Here is a 17,858-nt window from a genome sequence, read left to right as displayed (position 1 = left end):
TAAAAACCCCCAAAGGAATAGGAAAAGTGGTATCCGTAATTGTGGTAAACTCCAGAACACCTTCAGGACGGCTAAAGTCCTTCTAGGTAGTCAGGAACAAGATGTCTTCTTAAATGATATTGCCATTTCTGAATACAGTTGAATTAAGAAACCAGATGTCTGTTTAAGAGCATCAGTAAAGGCGCTCTTTTTTTTTTTTTTTTTTTTTTGACTTATGCTAGAACCAGATGATTGCAAGTTTCCTGTGTTACAAAGAAGGCTTCTTCCCTTTTCCTCTCCTACAGAACTAATTTAATAATTAATAGTGGCAGGACAGTTTTGTGATCTGAATGTAAACACTCTGAAGCATCACCTGTGCTCAACAAGGGTTATAGTAGTTACACAAACACCAGCTTTAGCTGCAGGATGCCTTAGAGACAAGCCTGCTCCATAGAAAATGGGGAGAGAGGCATCTCCAAATACAGAGAGACAGCTCTGTAATGTGGAGCACCTAGGTTGCCTCATACGCTTGACTTGCCTTCAGGAACGTCTGGATTCCTGTAATAATAGGGGCCCTAGCTTATGAATACTTCAGTCTGCAGCTACAGAATTTGATGCTACTTCAACAGTTTTGTTGGAATGGAAGAGAGAGGAGCTATTTCTCTGTTGTGACACATTCTGAAAAACCAGACAAGACCCGTTCTAGCAGCTAATCCAAAACCAGCTAATATTGTTTAGTCATAAACAGTATTTTCAGAGGCCACTGTTGTCTATAAATGACATCTTTTGGTAGCTGTCCCCAAAGCTGCAAATAAATGTGGAACTTATCTCAAAGTTGAAGCATCTAAATAAGCACCGGTATGCAAGTATATGAAAGTAGAAAAGGGGGCAAAACCAACCGAAATAAATAGAGAATAGCAGGATAAGAAGTTTATAATTACACACAAAACCCACCACCCATGCTGAAGAGATAAACAACAAAAGTAAAGAGGAAGATTTAGAAAAGTTTCCATCTTGAGTGTTCAAAATCATTGATAATACAATAATGCTAATCACAGTTTGCATGCAGAAACTTTCTTAGTTTCTATCACTGCCAAAGAGGTTACGTTTCCCACACAGGTGACTGCAAAATCTCACGAGTGAGTGACAAATTAGAATACAGGAATCTTTTTGCAACACCATGTAGTATGATTTGTGGTGGCTATATAGACTAGGAAGGAAAAGAATTCAGAACCTACGACAGACATTTGGTGTGAAAAATTACAACTATAAAGGTCTGAATCCAAGCTCATTGACAATGTCATGACATTTGCCTCACTACTAAATGAAACAATACTGTCACTGTTGTCATACCACGCCAAAGAACCTCCATTGTACCAACAGCCTCCTTCTAGAGTGTGAACGGCAAAAGGAGGAAGGTTATAGTACAGAATCGTTAGCTCTTCTCCTTTACTTTGAAGGGCACAGACTGGTCTTGGCAAGCTGTGTCCCCACACAAACTGCCCTCTCTTGCCCTTTGCATGCTTATGGGACTGCAGGCTTTTAGGACAGCTGTGTTATGGCAATGTCTTCACATTGCACTACAAAAAGTCTGCTAGACGTATCCTTAATGCTCAAATTCTGTCTAAGATTCCCAAATAAATTTTGTTCTGTCGGCTTGATTTTTCTGCCCAAATTTTGCCTGGCCCTATGCTCAATAATGTAATAGCTAATGAAGAAAAGAGCAAAAATCCTGGCAGAATGTAAGACACACACTTGGCTATTAAAAGACTTTAATAACAAGTCAGTAATGCAATTTTACCTACGCAGGAAAGAAAATGTAGTGTACTTAAGGCATGAATTATGCATTACCTTCTGTTCACAAAAAAATTACAAGTCCTAAACCCACTGTAGGGGTGATAGCAAAGAAAAAAAAATCCTTACCTTAGTTGAACTTAAATGGTGTATTCTGTCACTAGAATAGCTTTGGGGTATCGGGGGATCAGGGTAGTCATCAACACTTTTTGATGCATTCTTTTTGATGACTTCTACATAGGAAACAGGGAAGATGCCTTGTCTGTTGGTTCCTGGTATTTTACCTTCATACCAGTTTTGATCAACTCGCTTAAGAAGAATTACTCTGTCTCCCTGAAATGCATTATGAAAAAGAGTTATCAGCAGATACATTTTAAGTTAATTTTTTGAAAAGCAGATATTATTTTAACACACAGTATTATTTTCCCTGCAGTGCTGTTTCCCATCGGTCTTGAGAATTGTCTCCATTTTCACATTTCTCCTCCCGTTTATAGTAACAGTGTATAAAACTACCATTCCAGCAAAACAGGGGGCTAGTCACGGACTGCAAATACTATTCTTTTATCAGAGGGGAATTTCATGTAGTCTCCTACTCTTGGCTGGGGGATTAACATTTAAACTTTTCCTTGGATCATAACCTGTTTTAATTGTTGGCCAAACTACTAGCTAACACCCTAACTGTAATATGCAATAGTGACTGCTATGCCCATTTTTCCTTAAAAGTGATAAAAGTTAAACAATGAAATCCATGCAAGTGCTTTGTTATCAGTAAAACTGGAATAAGTGGAGGTAGAAAGTTAAAAAATGAGTTCATGGGAAAGATGAGAGAAAGTGCTTTTCCTGTGTAAAAAAGATGGGCGGTGGCTCACTTACTGTTTTTAGAGTGCTTAGCAACTGAAATGGAAAATACCGATTTTCTATTCAAACGTTTCTCTGTAGTGAAACTTCACGAGCTACCTCCTCCTTTGTTTTACATGATGTGCTTTTTACCACGTTTCTTTTTGTAACAAATCCTTCCCTATTAGTTTTGCGTTCTCTTGGGTTTCTGTAATTTTGTTTCTGTAGCTGATTTGCGGAGTACCCTAAAATTATCTTTAGTGGGATGGAACAAAAGAAAACCACTGCAAGTTAACTTGTAAAAACAAACCAATACTGGGCTGTCAAGATTATGACCACCACAATAAGCACAAAAGAGAATTTTAAAAAGAAATAAATCATCAAACTACTCCCAACCCCTAGTTCTCTAAGTCCCTATTCCTGACTTTTTTTTAGACCTCTTTGACGTTTCCCAATCTCAAATCAGTGGAAAAGCACCCATTATCTTCAGTGATGCTAGATTAGGCTCTAGGCCAGCATCAAAAACTGTATCCTTACTCTTATTTCAAAAGAAAAACAAACCACTGAATAAATTCTATGAACTCCAATTCTTAAAAAAAAAAAAAAAGTAAGAGGCAGAACTTTCCAGTGGATAAAAAGTATGTACTACTTACAACTAAGTATAGAATATCTGCAGTAATAAAGTTTCTCTACAGCGGTAATATTCCAGTGTCTGACAAACCTCAGAAATTAAACATTTATTTTGCTCATGTGCAATAAAGTATAACCGCCAGGATGTGCATAGAAAGATAAGAGAATGTTATAAAAAGCAGACTGTTATTAAATGAATTATTTGCAAGAGCAGGTGGTACATTCACAAAAATGTCTGTGAGCCTTTTTTGCCATATTTTTCTATTTTCTGTGTTTTTCTATTTCTTCTATATTAAAAACCTTACCATGATAATTGTGACAGCAACAAATAATTATTAAAAAACAGGGACGGATAATTGAAGTGAAAACTAGAAATTTAGTGGGCAGTTAACACATGTTTGCATATGCTAATCTACCACAATACAGTTTACATGCACAACATATTTAAACTATTTGCAGGTAGCAGTGAAAGACTGCAAGCCAATAAGCTATTATGTTAGTAGTTTCCTACCGTTACATTGCTTTGTGCATAGCAAATATTGAATGCAGAGTGCACCAAAGCATAGTATTTACCTATATATTAATTCTGTGTAGCAGTAGGCACTATAATGGTATTTTGATAAAGATAGTTCTAAACTGTACCTTTCTAAGTGATAACTCCACATTTGTGTCTGCACTGAAATTATATTTGGCAATAGCTTCTCCAATCTCTCCAATCTGTGCAGGGGGAGGTGGCCTGGCAGGCTGTGTTTTTTCTGGGGGAGAAAGTTTCTAAGGAAAAAGAAAACCCACAGATTTTCATCATTCTCATGCAGTTTGTGGACCTATTGCCCAAACTAATTAAAGGAATTAAAACAGAGAACAAACCTCGACATAAGAAATTGGGAATATTCCAACTCTTCCATGGTGCTCACCCTCATACCAGTTTTGATCAATTTTCCTGAGGATATAGACAGTATCTCCTTTCTTAAAGGACAGCTCTCTGTAACAAATTTATTTAGACCAGATGTTTACAGTTTTACACGTAACTCCTCAACCTGCATAGTTTCTGAGATCTTTACAGTTCGGAACTGAAACAGAATGTAGCAGCTAAACCTTTAAAGAAAAAGTGTCACAGCTGTGGTACATTTACCAGTTGATTACACCATATAAAATGAAATGATTCACGTTTATGAATCCCAGGTACTATCTGTGAGTTATACAGGCCTGTTTTACACTGTGATTTCAAGGAAGTTTGCTAGTTATTACCAGAGCACTTAGTATAGGGTCTGCATGCAAGTATGATGTCTTTTGGATCGCCTGTTTAGATGCTGCTTTTATGCCAGGCATCTGAGGGGTATTTGGTGTTCTTTGTGAAATCGGTAGGGGAACCTATAGAATATATCCCACGTCTCTATGGCCTATTACTACCTTTTTTGCAGCAGCACAGCTTGGTGTGCTTCTGCTCTATGCATTTTTCTTTCAAGACATCTGTTCAGAAGCATGAAGAACACAGGATTATGTTCTCACCATTTCTGATACTCAGGGCATGTGATACACTTAATGTTGGGTACCAAAAAAAGGGAATTATCCACATCATTGAGAACATCTTCTGGAGTTCTTTGCTGTATCATCCATTTTGTTTTTCAAGAGTTAATCTGCTGTTCTGATAATTCAAGTTGTGAGTTTTCTACCAGACACAGCTAATGTAATTCTAGTGGCAAAGTTTGGCCATATCTAAAGATCGTTTAAATGCCGTGGATCATCAGAGCAACAGCAGGAATGAAATATAGGCACTCTACTTTGACTCTCTCATATCCTAGAACAGTGTTTCCTGATTTTTTTTCTTCTGGACCACTGTGGTTTGTTTTGGTATGGGACATGTCGCATCCTGCAGAGAGCCTGTGTATGTTAAGGCAGACGGGAAGATGCTGAAGCATTATACAGAATTTTGATAAGCACACTATCTACATCAGTATTTTAAGCACTGTATCTTGTGTAACCTAAATACCATTCACAACAAATGAAGAGCGTTCGGTGGGTGACCCTCGGGACCCATGCTCTAGAAGGCTGAAGCTGCACAACCATTCATGTGTTCAAACAAATACAATGGAGAATATAATAATTTAAGACATTTTTATTACAAAATAACTTCTCACACAGTTTACTAATGCAGAGACTACTGTGACAGCAAGCAGGGTCCTCTGCTTCCATGGCATTTGCTGTTGAAACTGGCTAGAACAGCAGTTAGCTGCCACAAGTGCTAGAAAGAGTTTTCTTGAATTATGAATTCTTAAATGAACAAAAGTCTAGTACTTACTTAGAAGTCTGAGCTTTAAAGTCATATACAGCTCTAGCTGGCAGTTTCTGAAAAGTAGGCAAAGTGATTAATACATTCAGGTAGTATTACTATATGGTAAACGTGTTTCAGCTTTTAAAAAGGTGACCAAGATCGAAAAAGAAAAGGATGTGTGCCTTACAGTGGTTCTTGCAGTAATAGGCAATTAAATACACAGCTTCCTTTTTTACGGCAGTTCGGTGTTTGGGACTTAGTATTTTAAAAATAGAAATACCAGGTAAATTTTAATACAGACTGCTTTGCAATATTATGTTTAAGAGAACTACAAAAGTAAAAAAAAAAAGTTAACTAAATGCCAGTGTGACTTGTAGGCAACTAGATCTCTAGGTACAATGGGAATTCACATGCTTGATATTCTCTAATACTTTAGATGCCTCTTCTGTTGAACTTGTTATCTTTAGGCTAATTTCAACTGCGAATACTGCATCACATTTTATATATATATATATAAAGGAAAAATTACTCCGACAGCTGGAAAAGGTTGGGAATATCTTAAATTTCTATCATCACATTCATAGTTTTAAGAAAGTCTGAGAAACGCAGGACTGGAAATGATCTCCTAAGTCATCTGTACAGCTCTCTTGCTATCACAGGCAATCACATCATATCATTCCTTTCATATATTTATCAAGTTTTATCACCAAGTATCTGTAAGGTCAATACTGTTTCAAAAATAAAACTGTAGAACAACCCCACCTCTCCTCACCTGTGAGTTTGACGCTTATACTTTCACTGTTTTCAAAGCTGTGCTGAAAACACAAACTGTGATCTGACGCAAGAGCCTCACTCATCTAGTGTCTGCCTCTGGATACCCAACACGAGATACTTCAGAGGAAGGTGCAAGAAGTGGTTAGCAGTATTATGTGAGAATATTTGGTAAAGTGATTTAGCCTTTCTCTGCAAGTACTTGCGCAGATGAGATTGCTACATTTTAAAAAATCTCTCTCTAGGATATACTAGTAACTAGAATGAGCTGATTACGCTATTTCTGAGAGATACTATTTGTAATGATGTAAGGGTGCAGATCTTTTTATAAGAGGAATAAAAAGGGATGCTCCTAAGTTTTGCATTTTACCTTTCTTCCAGGCCAGATGTGCTCGACTGGGTTCTCCCTTCTTGTCATCTAAAGGCTAGCAAATTTAGCATACCTAAAGCATTGTCTTTGCTATAATAAAAAAGTCCCCAAAGTTATTACAGGGATCCTGTCAACTTGCATTTTATAATACTAATACAATTTTCCATTACAGATCTCCTTCAAATAAGATAGCCTAAATGTAAAAGCATTTTCCTGTTCCCTGCTGTTGTTAAAAATAGTCTTTTAGATGGGAGGGGATATTCATATCATCAACTGTAGCTAAGCCCTTTTCACTCTTTCCTGATTTTGGTACAGCTGGTGCTGTAACTACTAAAGCAAATAATGGAAGAAGGGGGATAATATTAAAAGAACAGTGGAGCTGATTAAATACAAAATACTTTGAAATGTACAAAACATACTGGAAATAGAGAAGCCTTTCTTCTTTCATCTTTTTAAATTACAGCAATCTTAAGAATGGCTTGTAGTATAAGTATTTTACATATTTTCAAATTGAAAGATGACTTTCATTGTGACAAAATTCTTTAAAAGGAACACACAATATGGCTTCTGGAACTTTTTTTAACCTTTATTTCGTAATGAGCAGTCTTTTTTTGAAATCAGACTCTTAATTGAATTGCAGCAATATAACCATGTCAGTGGGGTGTAAGCGGATCTAAATTCAGATCCTGTAACCAGTTCTAACCTGTACCACCATTTAACAAGGTAGATGGCCCAGAACAAAAACATAAATATTAGCAATTAAAATACAGTACGCTCTTATGCTGCCATTATTTTGTGCAATATTTTAATGAAAATCAATGGAAAAAGTTAACAATCTATGGTCTGTAGATGTTGGTTAATATAAATGTACTTACTTTATGTTTGAATAAAATCCCTGAAGCCTGTTTGGAGAGCATTTATAGTTCTAGATCTAGAAACATTCTTAAAATACTGAATGATATACTCCATGTTTTTGTGTATACTTTTCAGTGATACTTTGTGTTACTTTAAAGGTTGTGTGCCTGCTTCCATTTCTTCTTCCAAAGAATTGATATAAGCAATCAGTATACAATTACAATCACCAACTGTTATAGAAATTAGAGATTGCTCTTAGGATAAGTGGTTTTGTCTAACACACTAACAGCAGCGGTTTTGCTTTTTCTAAACAAAAATAATGGTGAAATACTGATGTTCTTTGTATCAGTTTTGAAACTACTGAGGCAGTTTCTTTGTGTAATGCTCCGGTTCTCAGAAGAGTCTTTCCCCAGTCACATCTGCTATTCTTCTCTGTCCCAAACACCCACTCTGGTCAACTTTGACGGAGCCTATCAATGACTAGTAAACTTTTGTCCATATCTATTTAAACATAAATTGAAGATACAGCTTATCTTACAAAGCTTGATATTCTTTTAATTTCTTGAAATACCCTTCTCCTTAATGAAAAAGAAGGATGCTGTTCCATCTGATGATATGATAAGTAACTGTTCCTTTGGTCTGTATCATTACAGTGTCTTAAAACCAACACAAATCTTGTCTCGGATATGTTACCAATTTTCCATATGGATATTGCTGCATTATCTATTGTTGTTTCACTACCTCTTTGTCTGTAGTTCCTCTTCTCTCTCTTGGAGTACATCGTCCCACATCAGTGAAAGCAGAAGAATAGCTTCCAGGAGACTCCTGGTCTACTGAAAACAGAAATTATGTGAAACTATGGTAAATTAAACAAAACCATTCAAATCTGTGATGCTGCTTGGTTTCATTTAGGGGGGTGAAGAGATATTGAAATCTATTATTTTACCTTTACTAGAAAGAAAAGCACATGATATGATGGCTAAAGTGCACCTTTAAAGAAAAAAAAGATACTGACTCTCAAGCAAAGGCAAAGGCTGTCCCTCTGATCCACAGCAGAAGAATATATTATAGAGGATTGAGAGAGCAAAATTATGCCTTACTGTACGAAGGGATGCACCCCTACTGGACCAAGTGGAAGACATGACAGCAGTGTCAGGACTTCATCGGGTTGCAAGGAACTGTTTCGGAACGCCAACAATATCAACACATAGTTACGTGCACAAAACGTGATTAAGGCATGCTTCAATGAGAAAATAGCGAAGAAAACTTGGTTCCTCCTAAGTGATCTAAGATGCATTTCTACTTTACCGGGGCGCTTGTTAGGCAGCACAAGGGAATTTAAAAGGATGTTATTTCATAAAAACAACTCTGTTTTAAGAGATGGAGTACAAATCATTACTCACCAATCTATGTGGCAGATTTTCTCTAAAGCACAGTTTGGTACCAATGTTTATTATAGGATGGTATATTATAGGATGGTGAATACATCTTTTCATGTTTTAATAAAAAATAAAATAAAAATCTTACACTCCTTATAGCTCTGCAAGTTGCCAATGTGAAATGAAAATATAACGGAATTATTTCAGACCAGAGCATGAAATGAACTGCCTCTTGACTTCTGAGATTTACTGTTTTAGTCTCCCACTGCCACAGTGATACCTGCTAGTGGAGACATATCGCTGACTGTCTTCCTTTGACTTCATTCACATGATCTGTTCTTACCAAGCCCATACATTTCTAAAGAAGTTCTAAAGTGGAAAAAAAAGAACTGAAAGCATCTTATCCATTATGTTGGGGTCTTACAGAAGAAAGATGTAAATGGTCTCCATCAGGCTGTTGGCTAAGCCACAAAAACTTGAGGCTATTGATAAAAACGGTGGAGGCAAAAAATGAGATAATTGTATTATTTATGTCATTGGCTGCAAGCATGTCCTCACCAAAAAGTGTATCACAGTCCCATTTCTGGACAGCTTTCTTGATATGGCATGTGCCTGTGAATGAGGATCTATGCTCACTGCATAAACCTAAAGATATAATGCCTCCAAACACTTCTATTAATTTTTTCTTTAAACCCTAGCAGAAAGAGAAGGACATGGGAGGGAAGGAGAGAAAACGCAGCAACTTTAAGAAGAACATTTTCCTTTATTCCTATACAGCTCTTTCTGCAGTCAATATTGGTAGTTTTCAGTGGTTTTTACTATGACCTTGGGGTCCCCGTGTGGATGGTGGCTGTAAGAGACACACACAGATCCAACAAAACATGAAACTTCATTAGAAGTAGAGCTCAGCCATGACTGCTGCTGCTGAAAGTCAATGGAATATTCTGCTGTACTCATTCTCCATCGTACTTTAGGGATATTAGTGTTGACAGAGTGTACCACTTTCCTCATGCCAGGCTCCTTCATAGCTGCAGAAGCTATTAGGAATCCATGTTTACTCTGCACTGTGGATTTCCTTCTTTTCAAGGACTGGAAAATTCTCATTTAGCAACTGTGATATGTGACCAGTGCAATTTCCAACTTCAGTCTTATGGTGTAGTACTGCCTGCCAGGATTAATCATGATCAGGCCTCAAGTATGACTAATTCAGTTCTGAACTGCATTTTATAGCTGTTTTTTACCAAATTCTCTGTTCTCAATATGTCTATTTTAACTAGTTAAGAGGAGATGGTAACAACTTCAATTCTGATTTCTCTTGAAATACGTATTTACTAGTGTGGTACTTGCAAAAGTTACAGAAAAAGATGTGAGATTAAAGATAAGTAAGATGGGCCTGATCAAATATTGCATAATTGATATAGTAAAGACATTATCTCTTACATCCGTTTGTGCTTTCAAGAATAGCTTTGTAATGTTGTTAAATTCTCAAAGATGGTCTGTCACAGAGGACTGTACGTCCAGAAGCAGAATTCTTTAGCACAGAAATGTTGCCACTTAAGAGAAATAAATGACAGACTTGCCAAAGACATTAATCTAAATCACCTGGGATACTCCTTTGTGCACTCTGGCTATGAATCTAGTTTGTTTCTTTTAATATTGCAAGGTTAAACTTTAAAAACATTTTAAGCTCAAGCAATTTTTTTGAGAAAAAGAGAAGCAGAGCAATGAACAACTCAAAATAGTAACTTTAAAACCAGATTACTGCCAAGACAGACTTTTTAAAAAGTTATAGTCACTCTTGACAGTTTCATTCAAGTTTTGATTATTGAGAATTTCCCTTCTAAGAGGATAGGATATTTCTCAAAACTTCATAGATACATTAAAATTCTAGGAGAAGAACTAGTTTTGCTGCCACAGAAATTGGGAATTGTATTGTTTGAACAGTGGAAATGGAAACTCCCTAAAATGACCTTAGGGTCTATTCACAAAAAGTAATATAAAGCAGCGGAATTAGTGTATTTTCATAAGAAAACCGAATCAACTTTCTGTGATACTGGCAGAATTAACAGCATTTTTATCACTGACATGTAACAAAACTACACAGTACAACATGTTTCAGATGCAGATTTTTTTTTTTAAATAATAAAGGAAGGGCTATCTGCATATTGTTTTCTGTTTGACCAGCATCTTATGATGCATGCATTCACTTTCTGTAAGGTCTTTTTCTTGGGGAAAAAACCCACATTGCTTAATTTAATAACACCATTGTAATTTATAGCACTAATAATCTATTAGTTGAAATTCACCGTTACTCCAGTTATCCAGATTACTGTATTTTGTGAATAGACAGAAAATTTATCTATCCTCATCACCTATGTAAAAATGACATCCTACATTAAGAATTTTGTGGGATGAAAGCTTCTTAGAGATGACACAAATAAAAATGGAATGAGAAAGGGTGGGAAGTACAGGGAGTAAGGTTGGATAAGTAAATCACAAGGATAGAGGAAGAAAGTTAATCCACCTTGGAAACACAGTGCACTATCATTGTTGTTAGTTGCGTCCATGTCTGGAAAAGAGGCACTAAGAGGTAATCTTCCACAATCATTCTGGTACAATGGGCAATGGATAGCACCATCTTGAGGCAGTGGATGAAAAGGCTGGTGCATGGGACTCTTTTTCAGAGCTTTAAGAGATGAATTCCTTTCTGGAATGTCTGGAAGCAGCTCAGTAATAAGTCTGTGTAATATACTGTTGTCGGGCAAGCTTCCCCTTCTTTTCTCAGCTTTAATTTGGTCGCAGATGTCTTTAAGTGCAGAATCTAGTGCTTCAAATACCGATGACTTGCATTTTTTCTTTTCAGTTTGTTTTTTAGGAGCTGCACTTTTTTTCCTCCGAAAAGGCACTGGACTGACTAGGAATGCTATCTTAGAGAGGCCAGATTCTGCTTCCTGTCTCCTTGGATCTTCAGTGGTTTCTTGTTTAGCCCTTTCATGTTTCAGCATGGTGGTGAAGCGGGTGTAGGATGCTGGGCATCGGCCTTTGCAGGAGCTGATGAGATGCCTGTGGTGGTGGTGGTGGTGGTGGTGGTGATGGCCTGATCCATAAAAGCTTTCAGATGATGTGAAGGAAAAGTGGTCAAAGTCACTTTCGCTACAAAAGGATGAACCCTCTATCTGGATAAAGTCACTGAGGTCGGAAACCACTCCATCTTGATCGCTGTCTGAAAAATCCATATGCGATCGTTGTGGCTCATCACTGGTCACTTCAATATGAATTGGCACCAGGGTTTTAGACTTGTAGCTCCGTTGTACCTGAGTGGGATGTCTGCCTTGATTTTCTTCTTCCAGCAAGGATTCGATAGAAAATCGCCTCTTTGGACATAAGCCATTTTTAGGAGGCGTTAGTGTAACGGTTGACATTTCATCACCTAGGTTCGGCATTGATTTTGACTTCTGAATTAATTTTTCAAATTCAGATATTCTGGTTGGCACCATGTCTCTGGGCACCTCTTCAGTAGAAGACTCCCTCCAGCCTTGAAGAATGCCTTTGTGCTGTTCTTTTTCATACTGCAGTATTCTGGACTTCACAGAACAAATAACCTCAGAATTCATCAAGTCCTTGCGATTGATGCGGTGCATCTTTTTGTACATTTTTAAGAAACCTGGGGCATCATGTGCAGATCTGTGACGAACTCTTGACCTACTACTACCACGGCCCTCAGGAACATACGGGGAGGCCCAGTTCATTGAGCAAACTTCTTTGGAGTCCTCCTCACATAACAGAGAGCCCATGCTTTCAGACTTGGCCTGTGCATCGGGAAAGCTATCGTGATCATCTGTTAACAGATCATCACAGCTACGAGATTTTCTCTTTGGAGAAGTAGTTTCTTCTGTGCTGCTCCAGACTTCTGCATTTTGACGAGTCATTTGCCAGCCATTCTTGTAGCTGATTGCCCTTCTTGCATCGTTTGGAACAGCTAAATGTTGTCTGTAAGTGCTACAGTAATCTAATTCATTTGAGGTGTTGTGGTTGTGCACTGAATAACTTAAAAGGGATGGATATACTTTGCTAATATCCCCACCTTTATAATCCACAGAGCAGCATGGTAAAAAAGAGACATTGCCAGAAATTAAAAGATTCAGAAAGTTGGAATTAACATCAGTATTAGAAAGACTAGAAAAGAGACAGCAATTAATGCATCTATCAACTTAGGTCAGTACATAGGTTGCTACAGCCTGGGGCAGCAGAGCTAATAATTAAGTCATTTTCCAGCTGTAAAAATGTACTCATGATAATTTGAACATCAAAAAGAATTCCTTATGAATTACGGAGATGTTACCCCCTCCACAACCCCCCCACCAAAACAATGTAAGAAAACAAGCATTAATATTGATTTTGAAGCAGGTCAACAGACAATAAAAGCTGCAAAGGATTTAAAGATGAAGCCAAATGACAAATCTGGACTTCCGTCAAATGTTGACTTTTCCACCTGTGCATTCTGAAAGAAGCTGTTCAGAATTTTTGAGCTGGATAATGCTCAGAGTTCACAGCAACTGCTTATTCTAAGATAATTAAGATAAAGATAAATCTTTATATAAGATCAAATGGGAAATTTCTCCCAGTTGTTCATAGGTAGCCCACTCTTTCCCTGTGTGATAGCACGGAAGGGAGTGGTGTTTTCTACAGCTTACAGAGGGCAGAACAAGGTGGCTGAGGAGCTGCTGTATGGGTGTAAAGGAAGATGTATCAGTTTACTGAGCCTAACCAGCATGTAGAAGAAACAATAACCCTTAGCTTGACTTCCATAACAAAGCCTGAGTTTTCAAGCAAGTTTTAAGACATACTTTTATGCGCATGCTAGATCTAGAAGTCACTATGAGACAAATTTGGAACTGTGGTCTCTCATACTTGCACTGAACTTTCAAAAATGGTCTCAAGTGGCAACATTCAGTTCAGGACACATGCTTCAAACAGCTCAATCTGCTTTCTAGAAGAACAACTTGAATCTGAATCAGAAACTAAAACGTTTGAGTTCAAAATCCATGCTGATCAAACAGCTTATAATGTGCTGCTTCTTTAACAAAATGGTTAATTCCAAGAAAAAGTAACATTCTAGTAGGTTTCATAATGCTGGGAGAGAACGGAGTGACACAGCTAGGTCACCTTCCAAAGGTTAGTTAGCTGTGGTTGATGTTCTTAAGGGAAGGATCTTCAAACACAGGAAGTGTTTAAGTCATGGTAAGTGCCCATTATCGGTGATGCAGTCAAAGGTAAATGCAGGTAAATGGAGTTTACCAACTTTTCACTGCCTGGCCTGGTACACCAAATGGATGAGTTTACCCACTTCTTAAATTACCGCTGTAACACTGGGTTTAAAATACATTTGCTTTTCCATCACTTCACTCTTATAATTCTTCACTGCTTTTCTTTGTCTGATGCATTCTGTTGCAGCCTGGAAATTACGTTCTTTTCAATGGGAATTGACTTTTACAAAGGTTTACACAGTCCCTAATACAGCTATAGGCTGATTAGAAATTATAGCTACAAAATACAACAATTAAATGAAGAATAATAACTTAAACAGAAGGAGACATATTGTATACGATATTACTCTGTATATTACTTCCATCGTATGTTTTACTGGAAACCTTTTGTCTTGCTAAAAAAACCCACCCAAAACCCCAAACCCAAACCAACAACTGATTCAAGTATCTCTTTTCTGGAAAGACATGGAGAACAGTAATGGAACGGTGAGTTACTTGGAAAAAGAACCTAATCAGATTGTATATGCTGTTCTAAATACTTCAGGGATTTACAAAATCAAAAATCAGACTATGGATGTCTGCTTGATTAAATTAGGTCCTGATAACTGACAATGTCTAAGACATCAGCTATAGATTTGAAAGGCCTACTCTTCTAGAAACACATCTTTAATCTTATATGCTATTTGTCTTGATTTACTTTCTGTGTATACTGAAAACAGTTTTAAAATCACAATAATCTAATAAGAGAGTAGTGGAGTTAATAAACTTTATGGGTTTATATATTGTACAAATCATAGTCTTCATTTAGTCAATTTTCTTTTGTTAGAATAAGCAGTTGACACTGGAAAATCCTTGTTACAAATCCAGCTTTTCGGCTTAAAATTACACACGTAAGAATAAACAAGTTAGCCTTTCATGAAAGGCCCAAAGGTGTTGCTTCATATAGTAAATCTCCCAGTGAGGTGCACTGAGCAACAGTAGACAATTGCATTTACCACCAATGTATTGTACAACCTATCAGTGGTTTTCTGCTAACAAATACGCTCTCCTCTTACCTTTTGCTCTTGATGGAGACGAAGGAGACGAGCTAGTTAAAGGCTTTCTAAGGGTGGTATATGGGCCTTGTGTATCTGTACGGCCCAGGCTAGGCCTGTTTGCATTCTGATCACTGTGCACCCTCTGATGACTTACAGCAGGTTCTGACTTCCTTCTTTTTCTGTAGTCACTCGCAGTACTTGCAGAACTACAGAAATAAGCAGTATTAGCAGCAGTCTAATCCTGAGATCAGAATTCAGGAATTTAAAAAGTAAGCTTATAATTATATTATCGGTTTATAGATTAAACAATGCCAGAACAATTACATCAAAAACATGTAAAGGGGAGAAGCACTGGTCTCAGACATCTTACAGCATATTTCACAGAGAAAAGCTGAATTTCTTCTTCACCTGATTGTTTTAAAGTTAAAGCAACAAAATTGCTATGTCATTTTCATAGTGAAGGCTTTGAAATAAATGCATCAAGTTTTTTTAGACTATTTTTTGGTACTAGAAGTTCAGCACAAAGATAGGAAAAAGACAGAGACCGAGAACAGGTGAGGTAGCATGCTTAGGGAAACAGCACTGAAAGTGCTGCAGGCAGTAAGGTTAGATGATAGATTGCTGCAGTTGAGACAGAAGCTCAGGGATGTTAGTGGAAAGGCCCAAAATACAGCACGGTTATCTTGAACGTAAACACTAAGTCCTTGTAAAACAAAAGTAAGATTACACTTCAGTATCAAAATATGAACAACCTCTCCATGCATCTCTCTATTTTGTCCGTAGCTTACAAGGTGAATGTTAAAATCTGACTCTTGTAACATCTGCTGGCTTCAGGTCACAAAGGAAGCCCTCAGGCTGTATAATCAGTGTCTGCTGAAATCATATATTGTATTTCTTACCTAGAGGGCCTGTCCAGGCCTTTGTCTGTTGAATAGTGATGATATAAGGAAGTCTGTGAAAACAAATATATGAATCTGTTATACATCTGTATCTGAAAAAAGGGTGAACAATTTCTGCTTATCATGTTTGATTATGATTGTTACTCTGTGACAAATCCTATAACAACAGACTGTGATGATTAACATCCTGGGTACTCCAACATAGATACTGCAGTATTTCATGAGAACAGTTATGCAGTTTTTAAAAAGCATCACTAGATTTCATTTCATATTCTACTTCAGTAATGTTTTTTCTTTTAAAGCACTACCAAATAATGATCCAAAGTCATGCTTCTCTATACCCTTTTCAAAAATAGATATAAAACAGCTGAAATGAACTTTTATTATAAAAACATAAAAATCTGAAAATAATTCCTTCATGCGCAAGTGGGGTCTGCAGACCTTCTCCTCCCCCGGAATTACTCACCAAAATCCCACAATCAATTATAGCCAGAAACTTTTGTAAATGCCATGTTTGTGGCCAGTTGTTGACCACCTTATATTCCTGGTAAGAACAGTCCTTATCACTGAAAATTAGTTATTGCCTATGGAGTTATGGTAGTAGCTACTGCACAAACCTTGGAAGACGGAATGGAGTACTGCTCCATAATTTTATTATTAATGTAAAGTCAACCTTAAATGACCACTAATTATAAATCAATCATTTCATACATTTCAAGCCTCCAGTCAGAATTAGGTAATACTACAATTCTGGTAACGCCGTATGAATTTAGAACAAACTGCATGGTCCCTGGGGTATTTCTTCATGGGTACAAAGCAATGTGGTTCAAAAGTTAAACTTGTTTTAGGTCCCTGGCATGTCATTTCAGAGCTAACCTGACGGACCAGAAACAGAGCTACCATACAGCTTCGTAAGCTGCAGGAACTATTTTTCTCTTTCCATAGAAGCCTTCTAGACTTTTTCTCTGCACGGAAAAACCCTTACAAACTTTTCTCTGTGCAGAAGGACTACAGAAGTAATAGCACTCATGGCCTGTGTAAGTGCTTTTTTTGTTAGGTATTCTTTTTTTCCCAGTGATTTGAATTGCAAGTGCATGAATAGGACTTCACCCAGATTTGTAAAGTGACACGTATACTTCTAGAAGGCACCTGTAGTCTAAGAATATTTATGAACAGATTTCATGAGACTGCATACTTTAAATGACATTCTAGCATAACCGTTGAACTACTTTTACAGGTGGGGCACTATAAAGACAATATGATTGTTCAGTTAGAGCTCGTTTGTCAGTAGGCTTCGTTATTTAAGACCTGCATCACATACCAAGTGATCCCATCAGGACACTAACTGAAGTTTTGGCTTCTGGATTATACTGAGATTTATTATACTGTGAGGTAGGGAGAAACACACAAACATGATACAATATGGATCAAATGTTATCTAAAACTTGAGCTAAGATCATTTCAATTTTCTCAGTAATTTTTAACTGTAGTTTAATTTAAATCACATCAAAAATCAGAAAAAAAAACTTTCAGGCTTTTGGTAAAAATGGTAGCTGAGATGTAAACAGTTAAAAGATGTTAATCATTCAAAGACTTTAAAGTTACTTTCCAGAGAAAGTAAGTCCTCTGTAACTTATTTAAAGTGATCTCTGCATAGGGTTTCAAAATGTTTATTTTTTCTAAACAGAAATGTCTTCGCTTTGTGGACAAGTATTCAAGTATTTCTTCTGTGTTACTACTTATTACTACTATTATTCTCACTGTTAAA

At 37.0% G+C, this 17,858-nt stretch overlaps 1 protein-coding gene across 27 annotated transcripts in view; it reads right to left on the bottom strand.

The window, feature by feature from the left end:
* Window positions 1-17,858, bottom strand: part of SORBS2 (sorbin and SH3 domain containing 2) — a 263,818-nt gene that overhangs the window by 16,080 nt on the left and 229,880 nt on the right. For 17 of the 27 annotated variants that reach the window (XM_076336382.1, XM_076336381.1, XM_076336380.1 and 14 more), the window contains 8 exons: window positions 16,091-16,143; window positions 15,210-15,397; window positions 11,412-12,971; window positions 8,250-8,341; window positions 5,540-5,586; window positions 4,108-4,222; window positions 3,883-4,011; window positions 1,903-2,106 (listed from right to left, as the gene is read on the bottom strand). In XM_076336382.1, coding sequence (XP_076192497.1) covers window positions 1,903-2,106; window positions 3,883-4,011; window positions 4,108-4,222; window positions 5,540-5,586; window positions 8,250-8,341; window positions 11,412-12,971; window positions 15,210-15,397; window positions 16,091-16,143 — 2,388 coding nt within the window. The remainder of the gene's footprint in view (window positions 1-1,902; window positions 2,107-3,882; window positions 4,012-4,107; window positions 4,223-5,539; window positions 5,587-8,249; window positions 8,342-11,411; window positions 12,972-15,209; window positions 15,398-16,090; window positions 16,144-17,858) is intronic. The other 10 variants (XM_076336375.1, XM_076336385.1, XM_076336395.1 and 7 more) reach the window with 4 other exon arrangements.

This window comes from Aptenodytes patagonicus, chromosome 4 (assembly GCF_965638725.1).
Source record: "Aptenodytes patagonicus chromosome 4, bAptPat1.pri.cur, whole genome shotgun sequence".
NCBI lineage: Eukaryota > Metazoa > Chordata > Aves > Sphenisciformes > Spheniscidae > Aptenodytes > Aptenodytes patagonicus.
This window is presented reverse-complemented; position numbering and strand designations above follow the sequence as displayed.